This window comes from Saccopteryx leptura, chromosome 6 (genome assembly GCF_036850995.1).
Source record: "Saccopteryx leptura isolate mSacLep1 chromosome 6, mSacLep1_pri_phased_curated, whole genome shotgun sequence".
Classification (NCBI taxonomy): Eukaryota; Metazoa; Chordata; class Mammalia; order Chiroptera; family Emballonuridae; genus Saccopteryx; species Saccopteryx leptura.
The window spans coordinates 60,387,400-60,402,136 of NC_089508.1; the positions used below are offsets into that span (position 1 = coordinate 60,387,400).

Consider the following 14,737-nt stretch of genomic DNA (forward strand, 5'->3'; position numbering starts at 1 on the left):
CCATCAGGGGCACATACAAGTGTCTGTCTCTGCCTCCCCTCTTCTCACAAAAAAAAAAAAAAAAAAATTAAAAAAAATATATATATAGTCTCAGATCCATTCTTTCTTTTTCTTATAGTAACTCAATTAAACATGTTAGATCCTCTCACTGGATTTGATATTTCTCTTGTTCTTTATACTATATTTTAGTTATGCCTTGCTTCCTCCTGGATAGTTTCTTCTGAAATTTATTCCAGCATCCAATTTTCTCTTCAATTGTGACTAATCTACTCAACCAGTTTTTAAAAATTTGGTATTATATTTTCTCTTCTGAAATTTCTACTTTTCCCCATATCTGCTCTGTCCCATTTTTTAGTTTACAGTCCCCTGCTAAAATTTTCAAGTTTGATTTTGTCTGTAATAATAGTAGTTTAACAAAGTCTGTGCCTGATAAGTTCAATTTTTTTCTTTTCTTTTCTTTTTAAATTTTATTTATTTATTTGTTTATATTTTTTACAGAGACAGAGAATGAGTCAGAGAGAGGGATAGACAGGGACAGACAGGAACGGAGAGAGATGAGAAGCATCAATATTAATTTTTCATTGCGCGTCGCAACACCTTAGTTGTTCATTGATTGCTTTCTCATATGTGCCTTGACCATGGGCCTTCAGCAGACTGAGTAACCCTTGCTGGAACCAGCAACCTTGGGTTCAAGCTGGTGGGCTTTTTGCTCAAACCAGATGAGCCCGCGCTCAAGCTGGTGACTTCTGGGTCTCGAACCTGGGTCCTCTGCATCCCAGTCCGACGCTCTATCCACTGCGCCACCGCCTGGTCAGGCTTCTTTTTTTAAAAAATATGATATGTGGTGGCACAGTGGATAAGGCTTTGGCCCGGAAACGCTGAGATTGCCTGTTCAAAACCCTGGGCTTGCCTGGTCAAGGCACATATGGGAGTTGATGCTTCCTGCTCCTCCCCCCTTCTCTCTCTCTCTCTCTCTCTTTCCCTCCTCTCTATAATGAATAAATAATAATAAAAAATATGATATTTGCTCGCTTTTTTTTTTGTATCTTTCTGAAGTTGGAAACGTGGAGGCAGTCATACAGACTCCCGCATGTGCCCGACTAGGATCCACCGGGCATGCCCACCAGGGGGCGATGCTCTGCCCATCTGGGGCGTTGCTCTGTCACAACCAGAGCCATTCTAGCACCTGAGGCAGAGGCCATAGAGCCATCCTCAGCGCCCGGGACAACTTTGCTCCAATGGAGCCTCGGCTGCGGGAGGGGAAGAGAGAGACAGAAAGGAAGGAGAGGGGGAGGGGTGGAGAAGCAGACAGGCACTTCTCCTGTGTGCCCTGGCCGGGAATCGAACCTGGGACTCCTGTATGCCAGGCCGACGCTCTACCACTGAGCCAACCGGCCAGGGCCTGATAAGTTCAATTTTTAAAGTCACTGTGTACAATTTCTAGTGCCCCTGAAACTAATATAATGTTATATGTCAATTATATCTCAATTAAAAAAAAATGTGGTTCCTAAATAGTTCATCTTTCTGGGCCCCAGTGCTGTCCCATATCTTGCCTTGAATTTCCTCACTAAGGTGTTAACTGTTTCATGATATTAAAAGGACATTTAGTGCCCTGGCCGTGGTGAATAGAGCATTGTTGCAGAGCGACGAGGTTGCCAGATCCATCTCACGGTCACAAGCTCGATCCCAGGGCCACTGGTTCAATGACTGGGTCACTGATCCCAAGGTGGCTGGCTTATTCCTGAGGGTACAAGCTCCACCGTTGAGGTCACCAGTTCAAGCCCCAGGTCAGGGCACATATGAGAAGCAATCAATGGCACAACTAAGTGGAACAACAGGTTGACACTTCTCTCTTTCCCTTCCTCTCACAGAAGAAAAAATAAAAGAAGATATTTATAGTTTACCTAGCTTTTTTACTTATCTTCAATGAGAAGGTTCAACTGACCATTCCATATCCCCACTTGAGTGTGTCATAGGAAATCCAAACTTAAGATGCCCTGAATTGCATTAACAACTAGGTCAGTGATTCCAGTCATATACATAATACATGTTTTCTAGTGACATGTATATGACTTCATTCAATCCCCGAATCTTTTAGTATATTTTAACCAACGTTTTAATTTGTAGTTCTCAGGTCTATTGATATTGAATGCTTTTAATTTGTTGTCATGCCAGATTTACGGAAAGAGAATCAGAAACAACAAAATTCAAAATCAGTATTTAGAAAGCCAGACCTGGATTTCTGTGGTCTGACATGCTGGAATAACAGGACATCATTGCTCTGCCTAAAACAATTAGAGAATCAGACAAAATATTTGAAACAACAGTTTTCAGATACTAGAAAAGCTGCGTAAGTGGTCCTGAGAGAAAGAAAACACACAAGGTGAACCCTCAAGTGCTCCAGCCTACTACCTAAAAAGTTTCCAGGCAGAACCCAAATAGACCCCACTGGTTTTACTGTGTTGAGAGAACAGAGATTCAGGGAAGCCCAGGCAACTAAAAACTAGACATAAAACCAGAAAAGAGGAAACTGCACAAAGAGAAAGAAGAAGCTCACAAGAATTAAAGTGGGCACCTTGAATCTTTGACTGAGTACCGATCTACACATGCACTTGTGTTTTATTGGCTTTGTTTGTTTGTTTGTTTTAGCAAGCGGGAGAGAGAGAGAGAAGAGAGAGAGACAGGAGGGGAGAGAGATGAGAACCATTAACTCGTAGTTGTGGCACTTTAGTTGTTCATTGATTGCTTCTTATACGTGCCTTGAACAAGGGGCTCCAGTCAAGCCAGTGACTCCTTGCTCAAGCTAGCAACCTTTGGGCTCAAGCCAGTGAACTTCAGCTTTAAGCCAGCAACCTTTGGACTCAAGCCAGTGACCATGGGATCATGTTGATAAATTTCCTTATGCCAGTTAAAGCTGGCGACCCCCACACTCAAGCTGATGAACCTGTGCTCAAGCTAGCAACCTCAGGGTTTCAAATCTGGGACCTCAGTGTCCCAGGTCGAAGCTTTATCCATTGTACCAACACAGGTCAGACTACATATATCTTTGAATAAACTAATAATTATAGGAAAAGAACCATTGGAAAAGAGTACACAAAACACCTCCAGAACTCACAGAAGGCTGCAAACAGTTCAAATGGAAAGGCCTCTAAATATGTGGGGCATAAAGTAAAAACCTAAGAAAGCCATTGCTTCAGTAATGGGGCCTAATTAGGTCCAAAATACAGTCTATTTGGATCCATCCTAAAAATGCTTAGAAGTAAACCTCAGAAAGATCAAACTTATTTCAAGAACCTGAATAGGAGACAGAATAAAAATCCGAAAAGAAAAACAAATAACCAAACACTTCAATATTGAATTCCCAATGTTCGACGTCCAAAAAAGATGGCCAAGAATGCAAAGAAGCAGAAAAACAGGACCCAAAATCAAGGAGGAAAATTAATAAATAGAAACAGATGCAGAAATAACAGGTGATATAATTAGTAGACAAGGACATTAAAACAGCTATTATAAAGATAATTCATTTGATCAAGAAGGTAAAGGAAATCATGAATCATAAACATAATAAAAAAATAATAAAGTAGGAAGTAAAAAAAAAAAAAGATCCAGCATGACATGTGATGAAGCAGTGGAAAAAGTGATGACCTGGAATGCTGAGGTCACTGGTTTAAAACCCAAACTTGCCCTGTCAAGGCACATATGAGAAGCAATTACTTGATGCTTCCTGCTCTCATATCCTCTTTCCCTTTCTCTCCTCGCTCTAATATCAATAAATGAAATATTTTATAAAAAGACCTACATCAAACTTCTGTAGATGAAAAATACAATATCTGAAATATTAAATATATAGATATAATTACCAGCAGATTAGACTCTCCCGAATAAAAAAAATAGTAAACCTAAAGAGAAAAACAATAGAAACTATTCAAAATAAAATACAGAGGAAAAAAAAACAGTTAAAAAATGAATACAGCATTAGTGAGCTGTGAAAAATATTAAACACTCACTTGATCTGTGGTGGCGCATTGGATAAAGTGTTGGCCTAGAATGCTGAGATTGCTGGTTCAAAACCCTGGACTTGCCTGGTCAAGGCACATATGGGAGTTGATACTTCCTACTCCTCCCCTCTTCTGTCTCTCTCTCTTTCTCTCTCTCTAAAAATGATTAAATAAAATCTTTTTTAAAAAAGGAAACACCCTAATATGTGTATAATTGGAGTCTCAGAAGGAGATAATGGGGTGGTGGAAGTTGAAGAAGTAGCCAGGAAAATTTTCAAATTTTATTACAAATATAAGCTCACTAATCCAACGAGTTCAATGAGCCCTCAAGCAAATAATATACACAAAAATAAAAACCAACACCAAAGCACATAATAATCAAATTGCTAAAAAACAAAACATGAATCTTAAAAGCAGACACAAAAAAAGACAAGGCAACAGAAGAAAAAAATACAATAAAGACTTCTCAAATATCACTGGAAACCATGCAAGCCAAATGTGAGTGGAGTGGTATTTTAAAAACACTGGGGGGAAAAAAACTGATAACCAAGAATTCTATTTATTTGTTTATTTATTTATTTTTCGGAGACAGAGAGAGAGATAGACAGGGACAGACAGACAGGAACAGAGAGATGAGAAGCATCAATCATCAGTTTTTCGTTGCAACACCTTAGTTGTTCATTGATTGCTTTCTCATATGTGCCTTGACCATGGACTTTCAGCAGACCAAGTGACCCCTTGTTCAAGCCAATGACCTTGGGCTCAAGCTGGTGAGCCTTGCTCAAACAAGATAAGCCCACGCTCAAGCTGGCGACCTCGGGGTCTCGAATCTGGGTCCTCCACATCCCAGTCCAACGCTCTATCCACTCTGCCACCGCCTGGTCAGGCTAACCAAGAATTCTATACCTAGCAAAAATATCTCTCAAAACAATTAAGTGCGGCTGGAAAGGGGGCTGCCCCCTCGCCCGTCATGCAACGCACGTTCGTGGGGAACCTGGTGCTAAACCATTCGTAGACGACCTGCTTCTGGGTCGGGATTTCGTACGTAGCAGAGCAGCTCCCTCGCTGCGATCTATTGAAAGTCAGCCCTCGACACAATGGTTTGTAAAAACAAACAAACAAAAAACCAATTAAGTAAAAAATAAAAACTTTCGCAGACTGGCCTGACCTGTGGTGGCGCAGTGGGATAAAGCGTCGACCTGGAACACTGAGGTTGCCGGTTCGAAACCTTGGGCTTGCCTGGTCAAGGCACATATGGGAGTTGATGCTTCCTGCTCCTCCCCCCTTCTCTCTCTCTCTCTCTCTCTCTCCTCTCTCTCTAAAATATCAATAAAGAAAATATTAAAAAAAAACTTTTGCAGACTTATGAAAGCTGAGAGAATATCTTCTTTAGTTTGGCACTATAAGAAATGTTTGCCTGACCGGGAGGTAATGCAGTGGATAGAGCACCAGACTGGGATGCAGAGGACCCAGGTTCTAGACCCTGAGGTCGCCAGCTTGAGTGAGGGCTCATCTGGTTTGAGCAAAAGCTCACCAGCTTGAGCCCAAGGTCGCTGACTCAAGCAAGAGGTTACTCGGTCTGCTGAAGGCCTGTGGTCAAGGCACGAATGAGAAAGCAATCAATGAACAATTAAGGTGTTGCAATGTGCAACAAAAAACTAATGATTGCTGCTTCTCATCTCTCTGTTCCTGTCTGTCTGTTCCTGTCTATCTCTCTCTCTGACTCTCTCTCTCTGTCTCTGTAAAAATAAAAATAAAATGTCAATCAAGTCTAAATGATTTGCTTGTGGAAATCAGTCAGAAAATTAAAAGAAAAAGAAATGTTCAAGTAAACCTTCAGGTAAAGGGTTACAGAAAAAAAAGATATACAGAAAAGATAAAAGAAATATATAGTAAATATCAGAAGAAATATAAAAAAATAGATTCTATATTTTTTCTTTTTTTAAAGATAATTTTTTTTTTTTTTTACAGAGGCAGAGATAGACAGGGACAGACAGACAGGAACGGAGAGAGATGAGAAGCAGCAATCATTAGTTTTTCATTGTGCGTTGCTACTTCTTAGTTGTTCATTGAGTGCTTTCTCATATGTGCCTTGACCGCGGGCACAAGTAACCCCTTCAGCAGACCAAGTAACCCCTTCCTGGAGCCAACGACCTTGGGTCCAAGCTGGTGAGCTTTTTGCTCAAGCCAGATGAGCCCGCGATCAAGCTGGAGACCTTGGGGTCTCGAACCTGGGTTCTTCCGCATCCCAGTCCGACGCTCTATCCACTGTGCCACCACCTGGTCAGGCAAAATAATTTATTTTTTAAAGAAATAGTCATAACAGCCCTGGCCAGTTGGCTCAGTGGTGGAGCATCGGCCTGGCGTGCAGAAGTCCCGGGTTCGATTCCCGGCCCGGGCACACAGGAGAGGCACCCATCTGCTTCTCCACCCCTCCCCCTCTCCTTCCTCTCTGTCTCTCGCTTCCCCTCCAGCAGCCAGGGCTCCATTGGAGCAAAAGATGGCCCAGGCGCTGGGGATGGCTCCTTGGCCTCTGCCCCAGGCGCTAGAGTGGCTCTGGTCACAACAGAGCGATGCCCCGGATGGGCAGAGCATCACCCCCTGGTGGGCGTGCTGGGTGGATCCCGGTCGGGCACACGCGGGAGTCTGTCTGACTGCTTCCCTGTTTCCAGCTTCAGAAAAAAAAAAGAAAACAACAACAAAAAAAGAAATAGTCATAACAATATATTGTAGAGTATATATAGTACATATTCAAATTAATTGTATGACAAAAGCTGGTAGAAAAAAAGTAGAAGTATGCTGTTAAATAGTTTTATTCTATATATGCAGTGTTTCAGTATTATCTGTGATAATTTGACTGTGATAGTTAAAAAATTTGTAATATAAACTCTATCAACTACTAAAAATACAAAAATAAGAGGAATAGCTATTAAGTCAGTAAAGAAGGTAAAACAATCACAGAACAATTTTCAATTAATGCAAAATCAGGAAAACAAAGAAGAAAAAGGACAAAAAAAGAGAAGGGAATAATAGAAGACAAGATAGGATAAGTAGGAAGCAAGATAGATTTAAACATAATCTTTATTATATGTGGTTTAAGTGTCTGTTTGTCGCCGATAGCTTATTGGTTGCTTGCGTAACTGTACTAGCCAATGGGGTGAATTTGCCACGGCTGAACGCAAATTGAGCGTGTCAGGGGGAAGGTGAACATTTGTTTGCATTGGCAATCATCTGTTTTACATAAAAACTATGTCTTAATGTAATTTCTTTTAAGAATGCCTCCTAGAAAATACAGTACTGAAGAGGAGAGAAAAGGAGCTAAAGCTGCACAAAAACAGCTTTCTCGACAAAAAGTAACCACTGAGCAGAGAAAGACAAGGCTTGCTTCAGTCGCAGAGCAAATGCGTCTTTCTCGGCAAAATGAGACTGATGAGCATAGAGAAACAAGGCTTGCCTCAGATGCAAGACAAAAAAGCCTGTCTCGACAAAATGAGTCCCTTGAACAAAGGCAGGAGAGAAATGCAAAAAAACGACAGAGTAATGCTGACCGAAACGCAAAAATGATTAAAACAGTTTCAATTTTTTTTTTTTTTTTTTTTTTTTTTTCATTTCTGAAGCTGGAAACGGGGAGAGACAGTCAGACAGACTCCCGCATGCGCCCGACCGGGATCCACCCGGCACGCCCACCAGGGGCGATGCTCTGCTCACCAGGGGGCGATGCTCTGCTCATCCTGGGCGTCGCCATATTGCGACCAGAGCCACTCTAGCGCCTGAGGCAGAGGCCAAGGAGCCATCCCCAGCGCCCGGGCCATCTTTGCTCCAATGGAGCCTTGGCTGCGGGAGGGGAAGAGAGAGACAGAGAGGAAAGCGCGGCGGAGGGATGGAGAAGCAAATGGGCGCTTCTCCTGTGTGCCCTGGCCGGGAATCGAACCCGGGTCCTCCGCACGCTAGGCCGACGCTCTACCGCTGAGCCAACCGGCCAGGGCCTAAAACAGTTTCAAACGGAGAAACTTTAATTTTTAAGCATTCCTCTGGTGACATGAATATTAAATGTGAACACTGTCAGTCCTTAAACTTAAGAAATGTACCGCCAGTGGTTTCCTTCATTGCACTCTACTTTAAGCAATTAAGCAAGTAGAAGGGGGAAAACCCGTGGGGCACTAAGGAAAGAGGCGTCCTCGCCGCCTGCCCTGGGTAATTCAGTTTGAATTAGCAGACACCTTTGCACAAATCATTTTAATTACAATTTATAATATCTATAACAGCGGTCATTTCGTATGACCGCCGGGCTTTCTAGTCATATTATAATCACATTCCAGTTAAATATATGTGGTCTAAATACTCCAATTAAAAGGCAGAGACTGCTTGACCAGGCAGTGGTGCAGTGGATATAGCGTTGGACTGGGATGCAGAGGACTCAGGTTCGAGACCCTGAGGTCACCAGCTTGAGCACGGGCTCATCTGGTTTGAGCAGAAGCTCACCAGGTTGAACCCAAGATTGCTGGCTCCAGCAAGGGGTTACTCAGTCTGCTGAAGGCCCGTGGTCAAGGCACATAAGAGAAAGCAATCAATGAACAACTAAGGTGTTGCAACGCGCAATGAAAAACTAATGATTGATGCTTCTCATCTCTCTGTTTCTGTCTGTCTGTCTCTATCTATCCCTCTCTTTGACTCACTCTCTGTCTCTGTAAACAAACAAACAAAAAAAGGCAGAGACTGTGAGAATGGCTAAAAAAGCAAGACCCAATGAAAAGCTGTCTATAAAAAACATATTCTAGCCCTGGCTGGTTGGCTCAGTGGTAGAGCATCGGCCTGGTGTGTGGATGTCCGGGGTTCAATTCCGGATCAGGGCACACAGGAGAAGCGCCCATCTGATTCTCTGCACCTGCCCCTCTTGCATCACTCTCTTTTGCTCTCTCTCCCTCTTTCTTTTTATCTCTTCCCCTCCTGCAGCCACGGCTTGACTGGAGCATGTTGGCCTCAAGCACTGAGGATGGCTCCATGGATTCTGCTTGGTTGGTGAGCAACAGAGCAGTGGCCCCAGATGGGAAGAGCATCACCGTAGTGGGCTTGTGGGGTGGATCTAGGTAGGGCACATGCGGGAATCTGTCTCTGCCTTCACTCCTCTCACTGAATAAAAAAAAAAGAAACATACTCTAAATTTAAAGACACAGGATAAAAATAAAAGGACAAAATAAAATATACTGCCCTGGCCGGTTGACTCAGCGGTAGAGCGTCGGCCTGGCGTGCAGAAGTCCCGGGTTTGATTTCTGGCCAGGGCACACAGGAGAAGCACCCATTTGCTTCTCCACCCCTCCCCCTCTCCTTCTTCTCTGTCTCTCTTTTCCCCTCCCGCAGCCGAGGCTCCATTGGAGCAGAGATGGCCCGGGCGCTGAGGATGGCTCCTTGGCCTCTGCCCCAGGCGCTAGAGTGGCTCTAGTCGCAACAGAGCGACACCCCCTGGTGGGCAGAGCGTCGCCCTTGGTGGGCGTGCCGGTGGATCCCGGTCGGGCGCATGCGGGAGTCTGTCTGACTGTCTCTCCCAGTTTCCAGCTTCAGAAAAATACAAAAAAAAAAAACAAACAAAAAAAAAAACAGATCAGTCGCCGACATGCAGCTTTTTGTCCGCGCCCAGGAGCTACACACCCTTGAGGTCACCGGCCAGGAGACTGTCGCACAAATCAAGGCTCATATAGCCTTACTGGAGGGCATCGCTCCAGAAGATCAAGTAGTGCTTCTGGCAGGAACGCCCCTAGAGGATGAAGCTATCTTGGACCAGTGTGGAGTGGAGGCTCTGACCACTCTGGAAGTAGCCGGTCGCATGCTTGGAGGTAAAGTCCATGGTTCCTTGGCCCGTGCTGGGAAAGTAAGAGGGCAGACCCCCAAGGTGGCCAAACAGGTGAAAAAGAAGAAGACTGGTCGGGCCAAGCGGCGGATGCAGAACAACCGGCGTTTTGTCAATGTTGTGCCCACCTTTGGCAAGAAGAAGGGCCCCAATGCCAACTCTTAAGTCCTTTGTAATCCTGGCTTTCTCTAATAAAGCCGCTTAGCCCAGTCAAAAAAAAAAAAAAAAAGGTATTAAAAAATAAAAATAAAATATACTATGCTAATGCTAATACTAATAAAAAGAAATTTGAAATGGCAATATTAGATAAAGCAGATTTCAGATAAATGAATATTATCACAGATAAAGCCATTAAATAATAAGGGGGTAAAATTTTTTAGGGGTAAAATTTATCAACAAACTATAACAATACTAAATGTGTAAGCACCTTATAACAGAAAGTAGAAATCTATTTTTAAAACTTTGATAAAACTTAAATTAGAAATGGACAAATTAACAATTAGTGCTAGAGATTTTAACACTCTGCTTTTGATAACTGATAGATTAATTATCAGTAAGGATATGGATTTTTCTGATTTCAAACTCTATTACAAAGCTATAGTAATTGGAACATTATGGTTTTGGCATACTGACACATAGATCAATGGAACAGAATAGAGAGCACAGAAATTACCCCACATATATATGGTCATTAATTTATGACAAAGGAGTCAGGGATAATGCAATGGGGAAAAGACAGTCTCATTTTTTTTTTTTTTTTCATTTTAAAGAGGATAGGGAGAGACAGAGAGAGGAGAGACAGAGAGAGAGAAGGGGGGGGAGGAGCTGGAAGCATCAACTCCCATATGTGCCTTGACCAGGCAAGCCCAGGGTTTCGAACCGGCAACCTCAGCATTTCCAGGTCGACGCTTTATCCACTGCGCCACCACAGGTCAGGCAAGACAGTCTCTCTCTTTTTTTTTTTCTTTTTTTTTGTATTTTTCTGAAGCTGGAAATGGGGAGAGACAGTCAGACAGACTCCCGCATGCGCCCGACTGGGATCCACCCGGCACGCCCACCAGGGGCGACGCTCTGCCCACCAGGGGGCGATGCTCTGCCCCTCTGGGGCGTCGCTCTGCCGCGACCAAAGCCACTCTAGCGCCTGGAGCAGAGGCCAAGGAGCCATCCCCAGCGCCCAGGCCATCTTTGCTCCAATGGAGCCTCGGCTGCGGGAGGGGAAGAGAGAGACAGAGAGGAAGGAGGGGGGGGTGGAGAAGCAAATGGGTGCCTCTCCTATGTGCCCTGGCCGGGAATCGAACCTGGGTCCCCCGCACGCCAGGCTGACGCTCTACCGCTGAGCCAACCGGCCAGGGCCAACAGTCTCTTAATAAATGATGTTGGATCACTTCTTGGCCTTTTGGCTAAGATCAAGGGTAATAAATGATGTTGGGAAAACTGGGAAGCCAAATGCAAAAGGATAAAACTGGACCACTATCATTTTTTAAAAAGATTTTATTTATTGATTTTAGAGAAAAGAGAAAGAAAGAAAAGCACTTAGGGAGAAATGAGTATGTACTTTTACTGGGAAGCCCAGGGTTTTCAACCGGCGACCTCAGCATTCCAGGTCGATGATTTATCCACTATGTCACCACAAGTCTGGACTGGACCACTATCTTACACCATACACAAAAATCAATTCAAAATGGAATTAAATTTTAGCCTGACTTGTGGTGGTACAGTGGATAAAACATCAACCTGGAACGCTGAGGTTGCTGGTTCAAAACCCTGGGCTTGCCTAGGCAAGGCACATGTGGGAGTTGATGCTTTCTGCTCCTCTCTCCTTATCTCTCTTTTCCTCTCTCACTCTCTTCTCTCTCTCTCCTCTCTAAAATGAATAAATTTGAAAAATTTTTAATAAATAAAATTTTTTTAAATGGAATTAAAATGTAAACATAAGACCTGAAACCCTGAGAGTCCTAGAAGAATACATAGGCAGTTATCTCTTTGATGCAGGTCTTGGCAATGTTTTGGTTGTTTTTAAGTAAAAGGAGGAAAGATAGTGAGATAGACTCCCACATGCGCCCTGACCGGTATCTATCTGGCAACCCTCCCCAAGTGGGGCTGACACTCAAATCAACCCAGCTATTCTCAGCACCTGAGGCTAATGCTCAAACCTACTGGCTTTGGGAGGGGAAAAGGGAGAGAAGAGGGGTAGAGAAGCAGATGGTCACTTCTCTTGTGTTCACTGACTGGTAATCAAACTTGGAACATCCATACACTGGGCCAACTCTATCCACTGAGCCAACTGGCCAGGGCTTGGCAACAAGGTTTTGTTTGTTTGTTTTTACAGAGACAGAGAGAGAGTCAGAGAGAGGGATAGACAGGAACAGACAGACAGGAATGGAGAGAGATGAGAAGCATCAATCATTAGTTTTTCGTTGCGACACCTTAGTTGTTCATTGATTGCTTTCTCATATGTACCTTTACCGTGGACCTTCAGCAGACCGAGTAACCCCTTGCTTGAGCCAGAGACCTTGGGTCCAAGCTGGTGAGCTTTGCTCAAACCAGATGAGCCCACGCTCAAGCTGGCGATCTCGGGGTCTCGAACCTGGGTCCTCCACATCCCAGTCTGACGCTCTATCCACTGTGCCACCACCTGGTCAGACGGCAATGAGTTTTTTTTTTTTTTTTTTACGTTTTTCTGAAGCTGGAAACAGGGAGAGACAGTCAGACAGACTCCCGCATGCGCCCAACCGGGATCCACCCGGCACGCCCACCATGGGGCGACGCTCTGCCCCCCAGGGGGCGATGCTCTGCCCATCCTGGGGGTCGCCATGTTGCGACCAGAGCCACTCTAGTGCCTGGGGCAGAGGCCACAGAGCCATCCCCAGCGCCCGGGCCATCTTTGCTCCAATGGAGCCTTGGCTGCGGGAGGGGAAGAGAGAGACAGAGAGGAAAGCGCGGCGGAGGGGTGGAGAAGCAAATGGGCGCTTCTCCTATGTGCCCTGGCCGGGAATCGAACCCGGGTCCTCCGCACGCTAGGCCGACGCTCTACCGCTGAGCCAACCGGCCAGGGCCGGCAATGAGTTTTTAAATCTTGTGTCAAAAGTAAAAGAGCCTGACCAGGCGGTGACACAGTGGATTAGAGCCACCTTCAAAACTCGAGGTTGTCAGCTTGAGTGTGGGCTCATCCACCTTGAGCGTGGGCTCATCTGGCTTGAGCATGAGCTTACCAGCTTGAGCGCAGGGTCACTGGCTTGAGCCTAAAGGTCACTGGCTTAAAGTCTAAGGTCTTTGGACCGAGCCCAAGGTCTCTGGCTTGAGCAAGGGGTCGCTGGCTCAGCTGGAGAAAGCAATCAATGAATAACTAAGGTGCTGCACCGAAGAACTAATGCTTCTCATCTCTCCCTTCCTGTCTGTCTGTCTCTCTCTGTCTGTCTGTCTGTCTCTGGCTAAAAAAGTAAAAGAAACATAATGAAAAATAGACAGGTGGGGCTGTAACAAACTAAAAAGATTTTTCTGGCCCGACCAGGTGGTGGCGCAGTGGACAGAGCATCAGACTGGGATGCAGAGGACCCAGGTTCGAGACCCTAAGGTTGCCAGCTTGAGCACGGGCTCATCTGGTTTGAGCAAAAGCTCACCAGCTTCAACCCAAGGTCGCTAGCTCGAAAAAAAGCTTTTTCTGCACAGGAACTATCAACAAAATAAAAAAGCAACCTACTGCCTTGGCCGGTTGACTCAGCGGTAGAGGGTCGGCCTGGCGTGCGGGGGACCCGGGTTCGATTCCTGGCCAGGGCACATAGGAGAAGCGCCCATTTGCTTCTCCATCCCCCCCCCCTCCTTCCTCTCTGTCTCTCTCTTCCCTCCCGCAGCGAGGCTCCATTGGAGCAAAGACGGCCCGGGCGCTGGGGATGGCTCCTTGGCCTCTGCCCCAGGCGCTAGAGTGGCTCTGGTCGCGGCAGAGCATCGCCCCCTGGTGGGCGTGCGGGGTGGATCCCGGTTGGGCGCATGCGGGAGTCTGTCTGACTGTCTCTCCCCGTTTCCAGCTTAAAAAAAAAAAAAAAAAAAAAAAAAAAGCAACCTACTAAACGAAACAAAATATTTGCAAATCATTTATCTGATAAGGGATTAATATCCAAAATATAAAAAGAACTCATACAACTCAATAGTAAAAAGACAATCCAATTAAAAAATGGGCAGCCTGACCAGTGGTGGTGCAGTGGATAGGGTATGAAACTGGGATGCTGAGGTCCCAGGTTGATACCGCAAGGTTGCTGGCTTGGGCACGAGCTCACCAGCTTGAGCGTGGGGTCCAGCTTGAGTGTGGGATCATCCGCATGATCCCATGGTCACTGGTTAAAGTCTAAAAGTTGTGCCTGACCTGTGGTGGCGCAGTGGATAAAGCGATGACCTGGAACGCTGAGGTCGCCGGTTCAAAACCCTGGGCTTGCCTGACGGATGGCTTACAGGCATATAAAAAGATGTTCATCATTAGTTATTAGAGAAATGCAAATCAAAACCACAGAGAGCCCTGACTAGATGGTTCAGTGGATAAAAGCATTGACCCAGCACACCAGAGGTTGCAAGTTCAATCCTGGTCAAGGCATGTACCAGAAGCAATCAATGAGTGCACAAGTAAATGAACAACTAAGTGAAATGATTTGATGCTTCTCTCTTCCTCCCCACCCTCTCTCACCCTTCCACTCTCTCTCTCAAATCAATGGGAAAAAAATTAAAAAAAAAAAAACAAAAAAAAAACCTCAGAGAGATAATACTTCATACCTATTAGAATGGCTATTTTTAGAAAGACAAGAAATCACAACAGCTGATAAGGAGACAGAGAAAAGGGGGCCCCTGGCTATTTGACTCAGTGGTAGAGCATTGGTCTGGTGTGTGGATGTCCCAGGTTCGATTC

General features: G+C 44.9%; 1 protein-coding gene across 1 annotated transcript; it reads left to right on the forward strand.

Moving 5' to 3' along the window:
- The first annotated feature begins 9,599 nt into the window (after positions 1 to 9,599).
- On the forward strand, positions 9,600 to 10,072 carry LOC136376166 (ubiquitin-like FUBI-ribosomal protein eS30 fusion protein). Its single transcript, XM_066341990.1, has one exon. It carries the CDS (start codon positions 9,610 to 9,612, stop codon positions 10,006 to 10,008), a length of 399 nt encoding a protein of 132 aa, XP_066198087.1. The 5' UTR covers positions 9,600 to 9,609; the 3' UTR covers positions 10,009 to 10,072.
- Positions 10,073 to 14,737: the final 4,665 nt, after the last annotated feature.